The 23350-nt window shown below is 43.2% G+C and overlaps 1 protein-coding gene across 1 annotated transcript in view; it reads left to right on the top strand.

Moving 5' to 3' along the window:
- BTBD16 (BTB domain containing 16) overlaps positions 1-23350 on the top strand; it is a 57505-nt gene that overhangs the window by 33373 nt on the left and 782 nt on the right. The window contains exons 13-17 of the mRNA XM_084841953.1: positions 11483-11574; positions 14248-14330; positions 17872-17949; positions 20504-20602; positions 22115-22303. Of these exons, the coding sequence (XP_084698079.1) occupies positions 11483-11574; positions 14248-14330; positions 17872-17949; positions 20504-20602; positions 22115-22303 (541 nt within the window). The remainder of the gene's footprint in view (positions 1-11482; positions 11575-14247; positions 14331-17871; positions 17950-20503; positions 20603-22114; positions 22304-23350) is intronic.

Raw genomic sequence — 23350 nt, 5'->3', positions numbered from 1 at the left:
CGCTCAGCCTTCCTTATAGTCCAGCTCTCACAGCCATACGTTGCTACTGAGAAAACCATAGCTTTGATTATACGAATCTTTGTCGGCAAGGTGATGTCTCTGCTTCTTACTATGCTGTCTAGGTTTACCATAGCTTTCCTCCCAAGGAGCAAGCGTCTTTTAATTTCATGGCTACAGTCACCATCTGCAGTGATCTTGGAGCCCAAGAAAATAAAATCTGTCACTGCTTCCATTTCTTCCCCTTCTATATGCCAGGAAGTGATGGAGCCAGATGCCATGATTTTAGTTTTTTTAATGTTGAGTTTCAAACCAGCTTTTGCACTCTCCACTTTCACCCTCAACAAGAGGCTCTTGAGATCCTCTTCACTTTCTGCCATTAGGGTGGTATCATCTGCGTATCTGAGATTGTTGATAATTCTCCCAGCAATCTTAATTCCGACCTGTGATTCATCCAACCTGGTGTTTCTCATGATGTACTCTGCATATAAATTAAATATGCAGGGCGACAATATACAGCCTTGTCATACTCCTTTCCCAATTTTGAACCAATCGGTTGTTCCATGTCCGGTTCTTACTGTTGCTTCTTGTCCCTTGTACAGGTTTCTCAGGAGACAGGTAAGGTGGCCTGGTACTCCCATCACTTTAAGAATTGGCCACAGTTTGTTGTGATCCACACAATCAAAGGCTTTAGCATAGTCAATGAAGCAGAAATAGACATTTTTCTGGAATTCTCTTGCTTTCTCCATGATGCAGCGAATGTTAGTGATTTGATCTCTAGTTCCTCTGCCTCTTCGAAACCCAGCTTGTACTTCCGGTAGTTCTCGGTTCACATGCTACTGAAGCCTAGCTTGTAAGACTTTGAGCGTAACCTTGCTGGCATGTGAAATGAGTGCAATTGTACGGTAGTTTGAGCACTCTTTGGCATTGCCCTTCTTTGGAATTGGAATGTAAACTGACCTTTTCCAGTCTTGTGGCCACTGTTGAGTGTTCCAAATTTGTTGGCATATTGAGTGCAGCACTAACAGCATCATCTTTTAGGATTTTAAATAGCTCAGCTGGAATACTGTCATCTCCGCTAGCTTTGTTGTTAGTAATGCTTCCTAAGGTCCACTTGACTTCACTCTCGAGAATGTCCGGCTCAAGTTCAGTGGCCGCACTATCATGGCTATCACGGACATTAAGATCTTTCCTGTATAGTTCTTCTGTGTATTCTTTCCACCTCTTCTTAATCTCATCTGCTTCTATTAGGTCCCTGCCTTCTTTGTCCTTTATCATGCCCGTCTTTGTACAAAACGTTCCCTTGAGATCTCTGATTTTCTTGAAAAGATCTCTAGTCTTTCCCTTTCTATTGTTTTCCTCGATTTCTTTGCATTGTTCATTTAAGAAGGCCTTCTTGTCTCTCCTTGCTATTCTCTGGAACTCTGCATTCAGTTCGATATATCTTCCCCTTTCCCCCTTGCTTTTCACTTCCCTTCTTTCCTCAGCTACTTGTAAAGCCTCATCAGACAGCCACTTTGCTTTCTTGCATTTCTTTTTCTTTGGGATGGATTGAGTTGCTGCCTCCTGAACAATGTTACAGACCTCCATCCATAGTTCCTCAGGCACTCTGTCTATCAGGTCTAATCCCTTAAATCTATTCCTCACCTCCACTGTATGGGATATGATTTAGGTCATACCTGAATGGTTTAGTGGTTTTCCCTACATTCTTCCATTTAAGCCGAAATTTTGCAAGAAGCAGCTCATGATCTGAGCCACAGTCAGCTCCAGGTCTTGTTTTTACTGACTGTATGGAGCGTCTCCATCTTTGGCTGCAAAGTACATAATCAATCTGATTTCGATATTGACCATCTGGTGATGTCCATGTGTAGAGTCGCCTCTTGTGCTATTGGAAAAGTGTTTGCTATGATCAGCGTGTTCTCTTGGCAAAACTCTATTAGCCTTTGTCCTGCTTCATTTTGTACACCAAGGCCATGCTTGCCTGTTATTCCAGTGATTTCTTGACTTCCTACTTTAGCATTCCAATCCGCTATGATGAAGAGGACATCTTTTTTGGGTGCTAGTTCTAGAAGGTGTTGTAGGTCTTCATAGAACCCGATCAACCTCAGCTTCTTCGGTCTCAGTGTTTGGGGCATAGACTTGAATTACTGTGATGTTGAATGGTTTGCCTTGGATTCATACTGAGATCATTCTATCATTTTTGAGATTGTACCCCAGTACTGCTTTTCCCACCCTTTTGTTGACTGTGAGTGCTACTCCATTTCTTCTAAGGGATTCTTGCCCACAGTAGTAGATATAATGGTCACCTGAATTAAATTCGCCCATGCTTGTCCATTTTAGTTCGCTGATTCCCAAGATATTGATGTTCAGTCTTGCCAACCCATGTTTGACCACCTCCAGCTTACCTTGATTCATTGATCTTACATTCCAGGTTCCTAAACAATATTGTTCTTTACAGCATCAGACTTTCTTTTCAGCACCAGACACATCCACAGCTGAGTGTCCTTTCGGCTTTGGCCCAGCCGCTTCACTCTTTCTGGCGCTACTTGGAAATTCCCTCTGCTCTTCCCCAGTAGTATATTGGACACCTTCCGACCCGAGGGGCTCATCTTCTGGCGTCATATCTTTTAGCCTTGTGATACGTTCCATGGGGCTTTCTTGGCAAGAATACTGGAGTGGGTTGCCATTTCCTTCTCCAGTGGACCACATTTTGTCAGAACTCTCCACCATGACCTGTCCGTCTTGGGTGGCCCTGCACGGCATAGCTTATGGCTTCACTGAGTTACGCAAGCCCCTTCCCCACAACAAGGCAGTGATCCATGAAGGGAAAGGGCATTTCTACACCAGCCTAAAATCCTGCATTTAAAACGGGGCTTTCTGCTTCCGTTTTAAATGCAGGATCACCACTGACTCCCTTTACACATGCTCCCTTTCCCCCATCCCCTTCCCCCCTCCTTCTTCCCGTATCTGAGTCTTCCATATCTTTCATGGATCTCGCTCCTCTTCTTGCTGCTTTAACTCTTTTGACAGAGGAAACTGAAGTGGAACACAATTCGGTAATTTGATCGCTCATTATCTGCGATCTATTTAAAAATGGAACAAAGGGCATTTAGTGCAGGAGGATCACAGCATGGTCACTGCATCATATAAAGAGCCTGCAAACTTCCATGAAGGAGCAATCTCTATCGCAGGATAAAAGCCTGGTGTGAAGGAGCCCTAAGTGATGGCCAACTTTATTACAGAATCTGATAAACTGGGAGGAAGATGGGCTGTTCAGAATCATAGACTCAGGTCTAGAGAATGGAGTGGTCCTAGAGGATACAGAAATGATAATCTCTGCCTTACCTTTCAGTTAGTTACACACATTGAATGCATTCGGATGATGATATGCAACTGATCGTACACTGGAGCAACCATGTTGTTGACTGTCTAATCCTTTTCAGACACCATTTTTATTTAGGACATAGAATTAATACACAAAGATTTGCATATCCTTCTGGGAGACATCGTGGGCTGGCTCCAGATAGAGATGGATTTCTGAGGGCTCCTGGAGAGTTTTCATCTAGCATGGCTCACGTTTCTGTTGAGATCTAGACAAACTTTGGGTCTTGAGATGATTTGGGTGTTGCACATTCACTCCTAAGTGCCTTCTCCCTCTAGATCAATATCTCATTTAGTTCCCTGGTTTATCAGGGTTGTGTGAGCAGTGAAGTAGATGGAATGATGGCTAGAACATAGGTGGAGAAAGACTCAAAATGAATCTACCCAAGTACAGGTAAGAGCCCCTGTTAGAGCCCACTCTGGTGGTGATGATGGTGAAGCAGCAATATTTCTCTGCTGCTATAGCATTCTCGCAGTGCTACCCAGAAGAGTTTTTCCAAGTGGTGCATGGTCATCTTCAATCTGATCCCTCAGAAGCAGTCTGTGACTTATTTGCTAAGCACTTTTAGGATAAAATCACTCCCATCCATAGTGACTTGGATGCTACATTGTCTGCAGTTTCATTGGTAAATGTGTCCAGAACATCATCTTATGTTATGGGATGATTTTCAGTTGCTGAGGATGTGGACAACATGCTTGGAGGAGTGTGGCCTACCACATGTGTGCTTGACCCTTGCCCTTCCTGGCTTAAAATATCTTAACAGGAAAGGGCTGACTGGCTCAGTCCAGAAAATTACATTTTCTTGTGAGAGGGTATAGTCCTGACTTGAAAGAGGTGGTTGTGATGCTACTCCGAAAGAAAACCTTCTTGAACCCACAGGATTATTCCAGCTACGAACTGGTTGTAAATATACTGTTTTGGAGTATGGTGCTCGAGTGAGTGGGAGACGCTCTTGACGATACCAGTTATCTAGATCCATTTTAATCCAGGTTTGGGGCTGGTTTTGGCACTGAAACAGTCTCTGTCACTCTTATGGCACCATCCCCAATGAAATGCTTTCCAGATATGTTTGGCTACAACTCCCATCAGCCCCAAATAGCATGGCCAATAGTCAAAATACCCAGAGGGCACCACATGGGGAAGGCTGCAAATGAATGACCTATATTAGGAGAAAGACAGGAGAGGTGTGATCTTGCTAATTCTAAGAACATAAGAAGAGCCATGCTGGTTCAGACCAAAAGCCTATCTAGTCCAGCATTCTGATCCCACATCAGATACCTATGAAAAGCCCAGAAGCATGAGTGCAATAGCACCTTTCTGCTTGTGGTCCCCAGCAACTGCACTTTTTTGCACATTTTCCACTTCTACAATATTCTTTTTACTTTTGCTTACACTGAAGTGCAGTTGCCATTTTAATGCTCATTCCCTCAGTTTGGAGAAAACCTTTTGGAGCCCTTCACAATCCCTTTTTGTTTTAGCCACCCTGAATAATTGGGTGGCATCTGCAAACTTGGCCACCTTGCTGCTCACCTTGCTTGTCCCACATGAACCTGCCTAGCTACTCAGAGGCCCCTTCTTCCAGTCTTCTCGAAGGTGAGGCAGATGATAACTTGTGATAAGGCCTTCTTGATCATGGCACCCTGAGTCTGGCACACGCTCCCTAGAGGCCCTTCTAGGGAGTGAATGGGGTTGCATAGGGAAGAGGCAGGAGGGATACCTCTGTTCCATTCACAGAAGGAAAGTTAGGATCCACATATTTATGCTCTTACAGGCCTTTTACCTGAAGAATGGAATATAAATTCCTCAAATAAAATAAAATAAGAAGAGCCATGCTGTTCACCCAGTGGCCAACCAGCTGCCCATGGGAAACCCACAAGCATGACATGAGTGCAAAAGCACCCTTCTGTCCATGTTCCCCAGCAACTGATGTACATAGGCATATTGCCTGATACTGGAGGTAGTGTATAGGCATCAGGACTAGTACCCATCAATAGCCTCTTCCATGAATTTGTCCAATCCCCTTTTAAAGCCATCCAAAATGGTGGGCATTACTATATTTGTGGAAGTGGATTTCCATAGTTTAACAGTGCACTGTGTGAAGAAGTCCTTCCTTTAACTGTCCTGAATCTCCCACCAATCAACTTCATGGGATGATTCTGGGTTCTAGTATTATAAGAGAGGGAGAATAATGTCTCCCTGTCAACTTTTTCTACACCATACATAATTTTGTACAGCTCTATCATATCTACCCATATTCACCGTTCCCCCCCCGCTCAGCTAAGCAGTCCCAGATGTTGCCTCCTTTCCTCATAAGGGAGCTGCCCCAGCCCCTTGATCATTTTAGTTGCTCTTTTCTGCACTTTTTCCAACTCTACAATATCTTGTTTTAGTTGTGGTGACCAGAACTGTACACAGTATTTTAAGTGTGGTCACACCATAGATTTGGATAAGGGGAGTATGGTTTTGGCAGTTTGAGGTACAATGTTCTAGCATTCCCTGATGTTTTGAGTGTTTGATTTGGCAACCCCAACAACATGTCTGACAAATATTTGCACACTTCAAAATAGTGGAGAAAAGAGGCGAGGCTGGTACATGCTATATTCCAGAATGCAAACAAAAAGCATAATTCTAAAATGTGCTTAGCTCAAATAGATGTTGGTACCACTCAAGAGAATACCTTCCAAAAATAATAACTTCACTGTATCTTTAATGAATTAAACTCAAATATAGTATTTATTGTGATAACTTCAGAGAAAAGAACTGTTTTCTATGCAAAGTCATTGGAACTGGAAGTGATCTATTGTTTAATGCAGAGGAAAACCACGTTTGAGTTCCTTTCTGCCTTTTGAAGTGAAATGCAGCAAGAGGCAGCTGATTCCTCTCTGACCTTTCAAAGGCGTGGGGGTGTGTGTGTGTGTGTGTGTGTGTTCCTTGGTTTTCTGAGAGCTTATTTCCAGTTGGCTTGCATCTATAAAATTAATGTATTCAGAGTATCTGAATACAGTGAGAATGAAGTTGCAAATGAACTCTGAAAAAGTAGCTAGAAGCGAAGGGAGGGGAAAGAGAATAATTCATTCAGAGTTTGCTTTATGAATGACTGCGATTTTAGAGCCTGGGCTGATGCTGCATAACAATTACTGCGATTTTAGAGCCTGGGCTGATGCTGCATAACAATTGTTCTTCTACAAAGGAATAACCCTGGAAAAATTCTAGTGACAAATGTTAGAGTAGGATGCAGGAAAGATCTGCAGATAGGAGTGAGCAGGAACTTGGGCAGGATCCAAACAACGGTGGAACTAGTTCCAGGAGCAGCCAAAGGGCTTTAGGCTGCAATCTGATACCTAGTTACCTGGGAATGAGTTTTGTTGAACTAAGTGGGACTTTCTTCTGAGTAGACATGCACAGGATTGCATTGTGAGGCTCGTATTTTTGCTTCATGTCAAACTGCTTTCGAAACTGAGGGGAGTTAAAGAAGCAGTTTGTGATATGAGATAGGGAAAATCAGCTGTTCAAAGACAAACCTCAGAAATGTTACACATGCCACTTGTGTAACCCTAATTTTCAGTCTCAACCCAAGTTTCTAGCTTCAAGATTGTTTTCTTTCTCGATGGCATTTCCCCCCATGTGTTATGTGTATTCCTCATAAAAAGCAAAGACAGCTGCATTGGCCCATGAGAAACAAAAATTCAAATCCACAGTTGGGCAATACCTCTATGAGGACAAACAACATGTCACACCAAATTGTGCAAGTTTTGCCTGATGAAGAGTTGTGGAGAACCTGAAAGCTTGCACACACTCTTTTGTGACATTCTGGTTTGTCCTCATAAAGGTATGAGTTGACGTTACTCTCTGTAGGTGGATTCTTTGCCATGATTAATGCTAGACACTTTTAAAAACAAGGCAGTCTAGACCTGTCTGTGTGAAGCAATACAAAATAAAGCAGAAAATTGTTTAAGAAACAAAGTAGACATCTCCAGCTCCTAGTAATGATGTTGGCTTGCTTCCCTGCTGTGTCATTTGGAAAATGTGGATTTGTTTATCGAATGCTACCTAAGTATTCTGCTTAGATCAGTGAACCCTTGACAGTTTTGTTTAGTCTGCGAGCTCTGTGCTGCTGGCTTCTTCCTCTTTGGCAAAGCTTTGGCTGTGAAGTGCCTATTTCCTATTAATAATTATATAACCTAAATGGTTGGTTAGATATTACCTACTGTTATTAACCCAGACAGCCTTTGGATCAACCTTTGAGACACCTTGCACATAATCTTCCATAGTTTTATTAGTATATTAATCTTTCCAGATTGTAGATCTCTCTCAAATTAAGACACTGAGAAAAATGCTATTGTAGAATTATTTGCTTAAACAATGGCTTCATTCGGACAGAACAGTAACCCACAATTTTTCTTTACACAAGCCTTGGGCTTGCGGGCTTTACTCTCCCCTCTGCCTCCTCTGGTGTGACCACAAGAAGGAGATTGGAAGCTTTTGTTTCCATTTTTAACTAACCGCAGTTTAGCATTCGGTCCAAACCCAGACGAACAGTGTTTAATCTTAACTATGTTTTACTGAAACAAGCCAACTTCAAACCTTGATTTATGAAGCTAACTCATTTCATTAAACCATTGTTAAGATAGTTTAGGGTTCAGATGTAATGCCAAATGGTGGTTAATTGAACAGAGAAGTGAATGCTTCTGATCTCTTTGCACCACACCAAAGTAAGTGGAGGCACCTGAGCCTAAAGCTTGTGCACACAGCATAGCAATAAACTTTAATTTATCATTAGATCTGAATACAGCTGGAGTGAGTGAGTGTGTGTGTGTGTCTATGTGTGCATGTGCATGTGTGTATAATAGCATACATTTTCAGCTGTCCTTTTCAGTTCTGCCTATGATTAAATCACTATTTGACACCCTCTATCCTAAATCCCTTGAATCACATTTGGAAATGTTGAGGTAAGGTTGTTGCAAAGCATAGTATATTTGTACATTCATATATTTCTGTGGTGTTTGCTTTCCGTAAGGGCTGGTAAAAGTTCTAAAATGGGATTGATGGTTTGATTCCATTTTTATACCCCCACCCTTCAAAAGGTAATTAAGATGGCTTACAAAAATGTAAAATTACAATAAAATAAGAACATTAAGAGAGCAATCCTAAGGCACCTAGACAGCATCGGGTGGGGGCATAGGATAGTTTGGATTCCTGAATCCGAGGTCAGAGTCAGCTCTCCGACCTTGGACCCAGGAGTCCAAGCTCTCTGCCAGCATGGAGAAAACCGCACTGGCTGCCTCTCCGAGGTCGCAAAAGCGACTTTGGAGGGAAGGCAAAGGGGGCGTTCCTGTGGGTGGGGAGGGGACTGGGGGGCGGCTTAGGAGGAATCCTCTGGCCTCCCCAGGCTCCTTCCCTCCCCCTCCCCATGCCTCAAGTAGATGGGCAAAAAGCCTATCTAGTTGAAATGCAGAGTGGAACGAGCATGGAGGCACCACTCCTTCCGCTCTGCATTGGATGGCTGTAAGCCGAGTTTGGAGGCTTCCAGCCATCCCCATAGGATTGCACCCTAAAACACCACAGAACAGTATAAAAACAGTTAGTGGGATTAAAAAACAAACTTCTAGCAGCACAAAAACAATATGCAGAAGATGAAAAGGCCTGGGGAAATAAAAATGCTTTTGCCCTGTGCAGGAATCACACCAACATAGGCAACTGGTGAGCCCTCCTATTGAAAGCATTCGACAGTTGTGGTGCCACCCACCAAGCAGGCCCTTTCCTTTGTTGGGAAGGGTAAAATGATTAAACAAATGCATCTTCAGGTGCCAACTCATGTGATGAATTCTGGAGCTTATTTTCTATGCCTGGAAACCTTCTTTTGTTAGCCCATATTCAATATGAAGAGAGTGAATATCATTCTGAGTGCTCTACTCCTGGCCCAATTGCCAATGTCGGTGCTTCTTCACCTCCACATTCAGTCCAGGCTAATTTTAAAAAGTCACCATGTATGGAAAATACCCCCCCCCCCACCGACCCCCATGGTCATGCCCATGTAATCCCCTTGAGGGTGGTATGGTTAAAATCTAGATTTAGATGCTACATTTGCTGTGCGATCTTATCACTCTCTATTAAAAAGTAAGTTCCACTGAGTTAAATGGGACTTATTCCAAGGTAGGTGGGTATAGGACTGCAGCTTTACAGAGCAACCCTAAAGTGAAGGAAGGTGGTCCATGGTGGAAGAGGAACCACCAGTTCTTAAGCTCTGCTGACTCATGCTGGCCAGAAAGGAAGGTGGGGGCAAGTGGGCGGCCATTTTATTATTCTTTTTTTTCCTCCCATTGCCTGCAATGGGAGGAAATGTACTATGCTTCCTCTTGTGCTGGGGGGTGTTTCCATCAGCGATTTACTCTGAGCCAGCCGCGTGTTGAGGTCGTTAGGGATACATGACGGTGTGGCCATCCAGCAGCCACCCTGGAGCTTATCAGGGAAAAACCGGATTTCCTGAGACTGCTTAAAGTTAGATTCTTTTCCTTAAGTTGGGTTCTCCCTGGTATAGTTGTTGTATACTCCAATCCCCGCATTTAGCTCGGGTACGCCAGCCCTGCCCAGCGGTGTGCCTTTCATCATGACCCAGTCAAGGGGTGTTTCCTCCCATTGTGCTGAATGAGGCTTGCCCTCTGAATGCCCACAGAAATTACAGAGAAGCCCCTCAATTGACAGGGCACATTTTAAAGCCCAGTTCTTTAAGTGCGATCTCGAGGCTCTGACTTATTGCTTTAGGAAGTAACTATTTCACAGCTTCCTTATAGAGATCCTGTGCATTAAAATGGGGGCTGGTTTCTGTCTTTGTGTTTAGTGCTTTCTTTCCCACAACAAACACATTACTGTCTCGTCAGAAGTAACTCCCATTGTGGTCAATCAGGTCCTCTGGGTTAAAATAGGGGCTGGTTTCCCTCTTTGTGTTCTCCCTCCCCCTTTCCCAGCACAAGCATATGTGCGTCTACTAGGGATGGGCAGATTCCCTACCTGCTGGTCCAGGTGGGAATCCGCCCTTGAGGAGAGGCGATCCGTCCCTCCCCCTGGAATCCGTCTGGGCTGGCTCCGCTCCATGGCAATCCTGTGGAGCCGGCTGCTGGGTCCGCATCACTGGCGATATGGCTGGCTGCTATTGCTGTGCTGTATCACTGGGCTAACTCCAGATGCAAATGGTGTCCACTACACCATTTGCGGCTGTAAAGATGTTAGGTTAACCTAAGTGCAGCCATAAATGCATTTCTCCTTCCGTTGTCGTGGAAACACAGCCGTGGTGTAATTTTCAGCTGTGTTTGGCAGTATGTTGGAGAACGCAGGGGGTCTGGATCCTGCAGATCCTCAGGCACCCCCAAACTGCTCCATTTTTGGCCCCACCCCTAGCAGATCACCACTATTAGGACACCCACAGTGGTAGAAAGCTCTGCCATTTTCTAGGGAGGACCTCTGCAGGTGGACCTCCCTCTGCATGAGCAGAGAGGGAGGTCTGCTGCAGCACCCAACAGCCCCTCAGCAACCCTTCCAGGGAGAATGGGATTGTTCCCTTAGAGTCTAAACATTTTGCTGGAAATGATCAGTAATGGTTTCAGTAGTAGGTTTAAGGTCTGAGATTTTGTGATCATGAAATAAGGTTTGTATTAAGATAATTTCCATGCTTCTACAGAGAAAACACAAAAACTTCATCTCTCAGTTTCCTGATGGCCTGGCCTAACATTATTGGGATGTTCATCAGCTAATTCAACATAAGGAAAATCCATTGAGTGGGTTAAGCTTGACTATTACATTGCCACTGGTTTCTTTCATGCTTAGAAAGCACTAATGTGTAGGAAAATGGCGGCAGGGGGATGCACGTAGAATCTCACATATGTCTTGCATGTGCATAGACATGACTTTCACTGCAGTAACATGTTGTAGCTTCTCAGTATATGTACAAAAATCTCACACAACCATCTACATGCATTTGCAATGTTCCTTCCTCCATTGCAAGTACTTTCCATGTAGAAAATGAATAGTGTTTGTAGCAGCACTATGTCTGGATAGGAAATAATGCTGGGGTTAAATCAAGTTTTCTGCTCCATTGTTTTGTTTTAGCTTACCCAAGATATGTGCCTTCCTGGAAAGGGAAACAGGACAGCGATACATAGCTATTTTTCAGTGCCTCCGTTTACATGGCATCACTTCAAGTAAGTGTAGTTTTTTCTTTCAAATGTAGAACATATGATTAAGATGCGTTTTCAAATGGAACTGCAGTCTCAGCTTTTATGATTGCAAAAAACTGTATGTAAACATGAATGAATTGAGTAAGATAGAATCAAGTATATAGATATAGATAATAAAACTATCTACATACATACATGGTGCTTGACAAAGAATCAGTTTGAAAGGTCCCTACCCCAAGGGACTTACAATTTAAAAGCAAACCCAGAAAACAACAGAGGAAGGGTAGAAAAATGGATGCAGGAGTAAACAGGAGAGGAATAAGCAATTATTTCAATCATACATACTTCAGCTTAGGCTGCAATCCTATGGTCCTGGGACAGTGATAGGTAACCCTCCTCCAAGGTCTTAAATGAAGCTCCAACCTTGGTGGGGCTTTTCCATTTTTGGAGCCTCTCCCCTCATGGCCCCTCCCAGCCTTCAGAGAGGTCCCCCCCCACACACATACATTTCTGCCCTGCCCGGCAGGGCATAGGAAAGATCAGTGCTGGTTCTTGAGGGCCATTGGGCAAGACACCCTCAATGGGCCTCCTCCCTCAGTGAGTTGACCATCTCACTGCCACTGTCCCCAGCTGCTATTGCTACTCACCTCTTTTTCATCGTTGCTACCACTTGCTTGCTTGACAAGCAGAGGGCCAGTGAGCAAGTAGGCAAGGCATCTACTGTTCCTCCTTTTCACCACTACTGTTGTCTGGGCCAGAATGAGAGGCAGGTAAACAAGCAGGTTGCAAATGTGAGGAGAAGGAGCAACTCCAGGGGGCTCTTGTCAGTGGGATCTTGCTGGGGTGTGGGCCCTTGGGCCCAACCCTTGATGCCAGCCCTGTTTCTGACATTGGAGGCTCCACTGAGAGAGCTTATGATTGCTTTTTATGTTACAGTAAATCAGTATGGAAGAAATACACATGGAAGGTTTTGGATATATATTGGCATTTATGTACATGTGAGGCAAGGCTACAAGCGTGTGGATGTACATAAATGCAAAGATGTCTCCAAAGTCTTCTACATATATTTTTCTCGTGTGTTTCCTCCACTCATTTGGGAGAAAAATTGAACATCTCCCCTTTTAACAAGATAAATAGCTTCTTTTGGGGTCCTGAAATCCACCAATGCGTTAAAAATATACCCATTTCCCCAGATAAGAGAAGGAATCCCAAATTTTGGGCAGCTCTACCTCTGACTTGTAACTCCAATCTGTCTCATGCCTCAGGCAAAACATACAGGTTCCTAGGTAGGTAGAAAGCAGAAGTAAAGAGAAATACAGCAGTCTTTATATTAGCAAAACCAGAGATTAAGTTTAGGTGGTACACTAAATTAAGTAAAAAAAAAAGTCAATTGAAGTCAAATTGTGTAGTATTACCTAGTGGTTGGAGGGAATGGAACCCTCAAAATGTCTACTTAACATTTATGTCACTCCAGCTGTGGGAAAGGCTCTACTATTCACTTTTATGATAATATAGGGGAATGGAAGAATGGAAGCTTATTGTCATAAGCTTTTTAAAAGAAACCACATTTTAAAAACTCTTTTTATTCACCTACTTTGTTGCTACATTTGCGCTGGGACAGTAGCTGCTTTCAAAAGCAGGGCCCAAGTTACGTTTCCTTCTTTCAGCCCAAATAGATTGCAGTGACATCACACAAAGCCAAGTCTGGCTTTTAAACAGAGACCCATACTTTGCTATAAGCGAATGAATTGAATTCTTTAGCAGTTGTAGCACAGGCAAGAGACAAATTACTTTTATCCTCTGTGTTATTTAAAACTTGTTAATGTAAAACTAGGCTGAATGTTGTTAAACCTGATTGTTGGCATAGTGTTTGGCGTAGTAGGAAGAACTGTACAAGTGCAAACACTGTAACTTCCTGACCTGTAAGAAGTATAGATTTGTGTAATGTTGACAAAAGAAAACCTTTGTTTTGGGAGTATTATGAATAGAAGCAGGAATGGACACTGGGTTGGAAGTATAAAGAAAGGGCAGCTGGGCATAGTGAACTGACTCAGTGAGTGGTACCATAGCTAGACAACGGGATGGGGGGTAGATTTCACATGCAGCAGAATGTGTTGGGAATAAGGTGGCATGGTGGACTGTACCACTTCAGACTGTAGGTGGGGTATATATTTTTAAATGTTCCTTTACATAAGAAAACTCACTTCAAGTGCAAAACTAGCACAGTAGGGGGAAAGAATCTAGCCCAGCCATATTTCTCCTCAGCTATTTTCCCCCTTTTTTCTTTCTTTTCAACATTGATTTGTTTATTTACCATTATTTTTAATTGCTAGCTTTCTACTTACAGGGAGATGTTGTTGTTTTACATAGGGATCATTTAAATTTTATATATTTATTTCAGTTCCCAAGGTGGCTTACAAAGCATACCAAAAACAATCTAAAATCTCTCTCTCTCTCTCTCTCTCTCTCCCTGCACTGGCCTCACAGCTTTCTTAGTTGTTGCTCATGTCCCTCACCAAGGTGTGGCCTTTTGAAATTCCAGCTCATATGTTTGTGTCTTCCTTTTGCATTCTTGTAGCATCCACTTTTTCCAAGAACTATTGCTGCTTCAATATCAACAAGTGTAATGAAATTGCTCTGGGTTTTTTTTTTCTGATTAACAAATATGAAATAATTCAGTGTCTTCTCTTCCCAAAGGTAAGCATCTGGAGGAACTATGGGAGATTAACTTCCTTCCTTTGCCATGGCTGACGAGAATCTTGTCCGATCATTACCATGCAGTGAGTTGGTATGCTTACTGTAGTGTGTGAGTTGGGGACTTTGTTCATTTTAACTTCACTGATATATTTTCCTAGTATATCTATCATTTATTTCTACAATGATCCCAGGTCTGCCTTAAAGTGGTACCTTCTAACCAGGAAACCTTGTCTCCAGTCCCAGAGGTGTGGAGGCCCTTGGTAACTCAGCGGTGACAGGCACTCTGTAGATACTTGGAAATACTATTTTTTCTCATTACTTCTTATATGTAAAATTGAACCCTGACACTGAAAACAGATACATGGTAGAGTACAATGGAGAAGCATATATGGAGACATTGGCCGTGGTCACGTCAGGATAAACCCTGGGTTATTACGATGTCTCAACCCAGAACTCTGGATTGTTGGGGGAGGGACAACCCAGACTTGGAATCCACATCTGTACTCTGGGCTCTAACTCCAGGTTGTCTCACCTCCAACAACCCAGAGTTCTCGGTTTGGACATCACTATAAATAACCCTGGGCCAGAGCGTCCCTGGGTTGCAGCAGGAGTGGTCAGACTGCAGGGAGTCAGCATGCACACTCACTCGCGCTTGTTCATGATAACCTGGGTTTTAAAAAAAACCCAGAGTTGCTGTGACATGAGACCCCAGCCTTTAATACAATTTATAATAATGTTTAATGAAGATGGTGACCTGATTCGCACATTATTACATATACAAATTCATTAACCCAGGGTTTGCTGCTGTTCCATGCGAGCAGGGCCTTTGGTTTGTTTGTGAGTTAAGCAACCCAAAGTTAACCTATGAATTGTTCTTAGGTTAATTTTGGGTTGTTTAACCCACAAACAACCCAAAGTGTCCAGGTTCAGACGTCACACTAGCAACCTATGGACGAGGAGTTCATAGGTCATTCCTGCAAACTGGAAGAAGTTTGCACATAGCTGCCAATGGCTGCTTTGATGTGTGAACAGGCCTGATGTTAATCGTCAGTCAAACTTATTTCACCAAGTTTGATGGCATATTTCAATAGCATAGTCCAATCTGTGAATTAAAATTCTTAATTCTTACTTGTCCTCTACATAGACCTTTACAGAACAAGCATAAAAGACCACTGTTCCATAATAGCTTCCAGAAGGATAGCCATGTTAGTCTGTTTTAGCTAAAACAAACAAACAAACAAACAAACAAACTTGTAACACATTGCTACAGGACTTTGTTGTTTGATAATAGAACATTATTTTAAAAAATGGATGTTCTGGTTTGATATCATTCAGAGCACATGATAAATCTATTTCTCTTGGCTGGTATGATCAGAACCTTGGGGCTTAAAATAGCTTCACCTTCTTATGAGACTTTTCCCAAAAATATAATAGGTTGGGTCCAGGATCTTCCTTCTGTTGATGGAAGGGCTCCGCTCATGGAAAGTGCCTCTGCCTGATTTGGGGGGATCCCCCTCCCAACATTACATCTCACCCCATTCAGCATGGTTCCTTGACTCTCTGTGTAGCATTTTCATGGCAGCTGGAGCAGCTGCCATGGGGAAGAGAGGGTGGGAAGATCCACTTTCCCCAGCCCAGTTGCATATGCCTAAATCTGGATCAACCCATCTTTATTACTTAAACAATGTAATCTGTGTGCATGACGTTTTACAGGGTACAGTGCATAGAGTCGAGTAGCAATCCAACAATGGTGGGAGTCTGAAAGAAAAGGAATCCCTCTCCCCCCCACACACACTTTTTCTCGTTCCTAAAGCTGATGCAGGAAAGTTGTACTAACTAAACAGGAATGGTGAACATTTGCACCAGCTTATGAACTAAGTAGGGTGGCCATGTGTTCTACTGTACAGAGGATAATCCTCGTTTGGAGGAGGATTTGTCAAAGCAGCTGTCAAAGGTTGCCGTGGTTAGTGCAAACAGGAGGGAAAAGGGTGTGTGTGTGTGTGTGTGTGTGTGTGTATGTGTGTAGATCTCTGTGAAATGTAGGTGTCAGCTAGGGGATTTGCGCACATTGTCTGGGGCTGAAAAAATAATAATTAATAAAATTTTGGCCCCAATTTGTGCAAATGTGGGGAGGGAACTTTTTTTTTTAAAGCCAGGAACCACAACTGGGGGCACAGTTCCTACTGCAAGGGGGACTTGGCTGCAGACAAGACAGGTTCTGCTGCCATGTCCCCTGCTGGGATACCTGCTGGGGCCGGCAAGAAGGTCGAGGGGAAGGAGAGAGAGAACAACCCATGGTGAGCCCCCTCATCTGTTGGGCTCACCATGGGTTGTTCAGATGACAACACACACTGCGTGGCTTCTTTTGCAGGGTGAGTTGTCATGTTGTGCAAACTTAGCCACTGTGGTTTGTTAATCATGCACAAGCCACCCTGAGAACCCATGGTTTGTTGTATAGGGTGGCTTTTTTCAGGGTGGCTTGTCATGACATGTGAACCCAGCAGCGTGGCTTGTGCACGTTTTGTCAGAAAGGGCTACAGAGCTGCCTGGCAAGAGTGGCGAAAAACCCGGCTGCTCCTTGCAGTGCCCTCCGCCCCTTCTCCTTCAGCTCAGTGCTTCATTTGGCAGCGAGCAGCTTTGCCCCCTTGTGAGCCAGATTAGTGCAGCTATGTGTGTATGTGTGATTGATTTACCCCTGGATAAGTGCACATGCCTCCAATTTGGGACCATGGTAGTTCAGGAGAGGGGATTTAAGCTTTCCTCTTGTTTTCATGCTGAAATCACCCCCTGCCCTGCTTGGGGGGTTAAAGAAAGAAAAAATGTCTCATTTTTCTGTTTTTTAAACCATTCCCTATGGTGAGGGGTGGAATTTCAGCAGGAAAACGGGAGTGGGGAAGCTTAAATTGCCATGGTCCCAAATTGGGGGCATGCCTGCTTACCCAGAGGTAAGTCAATCATGCATACAGACATAGCTGTGCTAGGAAGAGGAATGGGCTGCGAGGAGCAGCCAAGAAGGTTTTTCTTTAAGTGTTAAAGACAGAAAATAAATAAAATCCTCAGCCATCTCATCCTATAAAGTACGGTAAGCTCCTCCCCACCACTTCGAAGATATGGCATATATATGTCAATACAGGTGCTTCGCAAGGCAAGAAAGTTGGCGGGGTGGGGGCAAATCTCATCATGGTAGGAGTAAAGAGGAGTTGTGCTACAAGGGCCCTTGGGATACGTGCTGGGAGCAGGAGGGAGGACAAAGAGCAAGTTGACGAGTGCCTGATTGTCTGTCGGCAGCAGTGTGGCTTACCGAGTGATTAACCAACCCACCATGGCTTGTTTTCAGCGTGGCTTATTGTAACATGTGAACCAGCCCATTCCATCTGAAGTCAACCCACCATGTTCTCGACCAGAACCAGTGATACAAGATATAAAGAACCAATAAAGTTAACTCAAAATGCATGATAGAAAACCTATGACATTATACAATACAATTATGAAGACTGAGCATGGCTGAGATAGTTGCCAAATAATTGCATTGTTCCTTCTATTTTATTAAAGAAATTATGTTTTATTGAAAAATATTTAACTCTTGAATGCTACACAATGGATAATATTTTCTTTTCCTTTCAGCTAGAGAATGGTGGTGACATGGCATTTCAGAGAGACTTTAACACCCAGGCAGTGAGATTTGGTCTGGTGCTTACACAGGTAACTCAGAATTAAGATATAAAGAATTGCTAAACTAAGTGGGGAAGGGAACAACAGTATGCTGAATAGGGTCACCTCATATAATGGCCCTGTTTGCACGTTATGGTGGCAAATCATGAGTTCATTAACCCATGATTTGCCAGGGTGTGAGCCTGGCAGCTGCTGCCACCATTTTGAATATGCAAAATGGCCTGATAGGGCGTTGCTCCATGACATGCAAACTAATTGTAGGGTTAACTTGGGGTTGTTTAACCCATGATTAACTCATAGTGTTCATGTTCACATGTCATGGAGCAACCTCCGATCGAGTTGATCGGAAGTTGCATATTCAGAATGGCAGCGGCACGCAAACCTTGCAAATCGTGGGTTAACTAATTAACCCACGATTTGCTATTGTTACATGTGAACTGGCTCATTCTATCATGGGGATATGGGTGGGGTGGGGAAGGAAGGAAGGAAGGAAGGGGATTTAACACATGTGCTAAAATTTGGGAGATGGGAGAGCATATTTGTGGCAAGAACTAGTGAGATGAATTGTGTTCATACCTACCTAGTAACTTGTCATCTTTGAACCTTTTTCCAGCAAATCAAAATTCAAACCAATATTCTCACTGGCCAGTTCCAGGAAATGCAGGTTATTCCTGATGTGGGTAGTGGCTACAAGCACTTAATGGCCGAGATGGATCTGATGATAGAAACTGGAATGTTATAAAATAATGTTAAAGAAACAATCTGTTGAGAAGATTACAGGCAGTTTATAAAACTTTTTAAACCACATAAATAAATAAAGCTGTGCTAGGTGTAAGTGAAATTGGGGACTTGGGAGGGAGTTTCATGAAAACAGCCACACACTCACCCTTTTTTTGCATGCTGTTGGCCTCCTTTTCATGGCTGCGTCTTTCCCAATATGAAGCATTAGTGTCATTTATTTTAAAACATGTGCTGTGCTTTTCCTGAGGTTGTCCCAGCTAGTGTGGAATCACATAAGCAATATAATGATGTCATGTCATATGCTTCCAATGAAATTTGGCTATGAGATCACATCACAAAGCTAACACAGAGAACACAAGCTAATTACACTGTCCTTATTTCAAATGCGTGGAATTTTTAGCCCTGTTTTTCAGCTTCTTCTCCCATTTACTGAAACTGGGTGGGGCTGCATTTCATGGGGATGACTTTTTCACTAAACACACTCCCTTGCTTTCATTCAACCTTAATGAATAGATCTTTTCTACATGGGATACCATTTGCACCCAATGGGACCTGCCAAACTATTTGCTAATGTTTCCACCATTCAGGTGGTCTGTATGCATAGCTTTGCTTTGGATATTTCTCATCTTCCAGTAGTGGAAAAGAAATCGCAATATGTTTCAGGATCATCATTACAACAAGGAATAAATGAAGACATGGGGCAGTATCCAATGGGGCGCAGCTGGTAATGCTATCAAAATCAAAGTTGTTGATTCTGATAGCATCTAAGTTTAAGTGGTTAAACATCTTTATGACATTGGAGCCCAAATGAAACAAACATAGGCTTTCTTTACACTGAGCTTTTATCCTGCAATTGGGATTGCTCCCTCACAGAAGTTTGCGGGCTCTTTACATGATGCCGTTGACCCTCCACGGCGTCTCCTGCACTAAATGCCCTTTGTTCCATTTTTAAATAGATCACAGATAATGAGCTATCAAATTACCCTGTTGTGTTCCACTTGAGTTCCCTCTGTGAAAAGAGGAAAAGTGGCAAGAAGAGGAATGACATCAGTGAAAGATAATGGAAGACTCAGATACTGGGAGAAGGATGGGGAAAGGAAGCATGTGAAAAAGGGAGTTGTGATCCTGCATTTAAGACAGAAGCAGAAAGCCCCGTTTTAAATGCAGGATTTTAGGCTGGTGTAGAGATGCCCGTAAGCTGCAATCCTGTAACACTTAGCTGGGAATAAGTCCCATTGAATTCAGTGGGGCTTGCTTCTGAGTAGACATGAATGGGATTGCACTGCATGGCACTTTGAAATTCCGTTGATTTTAATGGGAGAGTTATAGTGCAATGCATTTACATATGTCTGCTCAGAAGTAAGTCCCAGTGGGGCTTATTCTTAGCAAAGTAGGTACAGAATTATAGACTTAAGCGCATGTTTAACTCTCACATTGAAATTAATGGGTCTTCAAAATGTTTCACTTTGACTCTGTTGTGTCCTTTGTTTTTTTTCCTGCAAGGAAAATAATATATTGAAATATATTTGGATATTTACAAACTATTTGCAATTACAAACTATTCACAGTATTAAAAATGTCTTCAAAGAATCTCAATTTGTCTATGGACTGTGTAAACTTGCCACAACTAAATGTGTCATATTTCACTGCTCTGTGATGATTCTCAAAATTTCCAAAATGATTTAGTAATATTTCCCCTGTAGAGGACTGGCAAGGGACATATGAGTTATTTCTTCTTGTTAAGAGATCATTTGTTCATGTTTTGCTGACATAGTTTTGAGATTCATTGGGATAAATTTGCATGTATTGAAATTTTTCTTCACAAACGTTCTGGTTACTTCAGGAACCAAGATACCATTCAGAAATCATTTCCATTTATGGATTCTTCTTTGAGATGAAAGCAGTAAGACATGATGCTTCAGCATACAGTTTTTACATGCAGGTGAGAAAAGCAGTTCTATGATCCTCTGGGTTTCAAAGTAACTTTTGCTGTATCCAGCCAAAGCAAAACACTTTTTAAGTCTCATCAATTTCCATTTGAGAATCATGTGCATGCTTAAGGCTGCAGTCCTATTCACATTTATTTGCAAGGAAGTCTCCTAAAAATGTGTAGTGTTGGCTTGTTTTGCCTGTTGTTTTTATATAATAAGCTCTATTTGGTGTTGGTTGTTGACTGTGTTTTTTTTAATGTGAAATCGAAGCAGGATGGTGTGAATGTACCAAACCATCTTCAGTCTGCAGAGAGATGAATAAAAGATTGAGCTGGCCTACACACTGAAAACGATAAATTGCCACAAGGGAGATTATGCCATTGGCATTTTGGGCTGTGAGGAGGAGGGAGATAGTGAAGGCTAGCCGTCGGTGCCAGGTTCACGTTTGTGAAGGCTCTTGGGCAAGGCATCCTCAGTGGGCCCCCACCCCGCAGTGAATCTAGCTTCTCACTGGCTCCTGTTGCTCCTCCTCCTCTTCCTCGTCACTGGCAGCACTGCTTGCTTAGCAAACAGAGAGCTAGCAAGCAAAAAAGGAGTGGCATCTACTCTTCCTCCTTCTCACCTCCTGTCGTCTGGGCCAAAATGAGAGGCAGGTGAACCAGCAAGTTGCAACGGTGAAGTGCAGGAGCAGCAACTGCAGGGACTGCTTGTTGGTAGGCCCCAATCATACCTTGGTAGCAATGCTTTTCCCAGGCCAGAAACACTCTTGCGCAGCTCCCATTCATAACCATAGGGCTAACACAGGACAGCTTCCTTGTGGATCGTGCCCATTGTCTGTAATCACTCAGCAGAACATTTCTAGATGTCTTTAATTTTGCAGATCAGATTTCTATTCCAGCACTTCTGACCTGTGAGGGCAAGATGAATGAGGTGCTGCAGAGGGCCCAGCGGATTCCGGCTGTGTTGTTTTAGTCCCCACTTCTGACCAGCTGTCCTCCTGGTAGCACTCTAGGGAGATAATGCCTAACTCTCATGGTCCTTGGATTGAACTCTGTGGTGACTGATACTGATGATCAACTCCAGGCCTTGGAAGACATAGCTGTGATTCCTTCTTCCTGATCACTTGACTCCCTGAAAGAGGAATATGAATATGATTAGTGAGAGAGGGCTTTCATGCTCATTTAATATTCTAGTCCCTGTTCTCACCACTCTGCTTATGCAGAGTGTTCTATGTCTTTCCCCCTTCTTCACCTATCCTTACCAAAATAATATCACATCCTCAAAAAACATCCCATAAAGTCACAAATAAACTATTTTGTTGTTGTTCAGTCGTTAAGTCATGTCCAACTCTTCGTGACCCGGTAGACTATAGCATGCCAGGCCTTCCTGTCCTCAATAAACTATACAAATTGAGTAATAATAATCTATCCTGAATTAGGATTCTCTTGGTGCAGAATTTTGAGTAGCTCCAGCACACGGGCATTGATGAACAGAGAACTGATTTTAATTCAATGTCATTTCAGAGGGTCAAACATGCAGATCCAATTATATCTTTTTTTACTGCTGAACGCAGCCCTGTCAGCTTAAAGCAGGAGCGTGAAGTGAAGTATGAAATAAAAGCACAGTGCCAGATAGATGGAAAGTGGGAAGAGTTCACTACAGAGAGACTTACTCAAAGGTTTGGCATTAAGAAGCCCTCCTGCAAAAGCAGGGTAAGGAACTAGAATGAAAACGGTTTAATATGCTTGCGTTAGGGCACCCTTGCATAGAAAAAGAGAGGCTAAGATGTGAGTTCAGTAAGCTCCAGTGCCATACAAATGTAGTTTCTTTGCATCTCAAAAAAGATACAATTTGTGACCCAAGGACCTGTTTACATGAGCAGTTATCTGGGGACAGTGCAAGTATAATCCAAACAAAAAGAGGCAATCAGTCCATGCACTGGGCCAGGTTTAAGGAGCGGCTAAATATTTGCTTCAATGTGTATGTATTTAAAACATTTATATCCTGCCTTTCCTTTAAAATTATCAAGGAGGCTGACAGCAACCGTTAAAATAAGAAGTAAACAATATAACTCCGCATGAGAAAACAGTGAAAGAGATCAGGAGCTAGCAGATAAAAACCCCAAAACTAGAGAGTTGTAACTCCAACAATTTGGCAAGCCAAAGTACTGACAACAGGGATACATTTCTGTGAAGTGGTGGAAGCCCATCAGGGTGGAGGCAAGGTGGGCCTCCCTCAGAAGGGCGTTCCACAGACTAGGTGCAACAGTGGAGGATTTCTCTAGCATCCCAGCCATACACAGTTAAGGGTGCAATCCTCTCAATTGCACCCTTGCCACTTGCAAGCCCCCAGACTTGGAGGGTTTTGAGTTTCCTATGCCCTACTGGCAGGGCAGGAGGAGTGGTGGAGGCAATCTTCATCTCCTCATCTTCCATCTTGAGTGTTTTCACTAGGTGGGCATTTTAGCCTGTCCAGCAAGGGTGCTTCAGAGTCGGAGGGGAGGAGGCTGGAGGAGGCTCAGGATAACTCATATTCTGGCCTCTCTGGTCTCTTCCCTGCTGCATCCACTGGAACATCCCTTTTCCTCCTCTCCAAGTTCACTTTTCCGACCTTGGAGAGGCAGCAGGCATTGTTCTTTCCATGCCAGCTGTGAGGGGGAGGGGTCTGGGGTTGGGCATCCGACTCCCCCTTCTGAGGGGTTTTTTTCTGAGCCATCCCATGGTCCCTGGGACTCCCGCCTAGAGGTGATAGGATTGCTC

Source organism: Heloderma suspectum, chromosome 3 (assembly GCF_057233095.1).
Source record: "Heloderma suspectum isolate Gila_16-S chromosome 3, 16-S_ref, whole genome shotgun sequence".
In the NCBI taxonomy this organism is placed as follows: Eukaryota; Metazoa; Chordata; class Lepidosauria; order Squamata; family Helodermatidae; genus Heloderma; species Heloderma suspectum.
The sequence above is the reverse complement of the archived record's forward strand: the minus strand, read 5'-3'. Positions and strand labels throughout refer to the sequence as shown.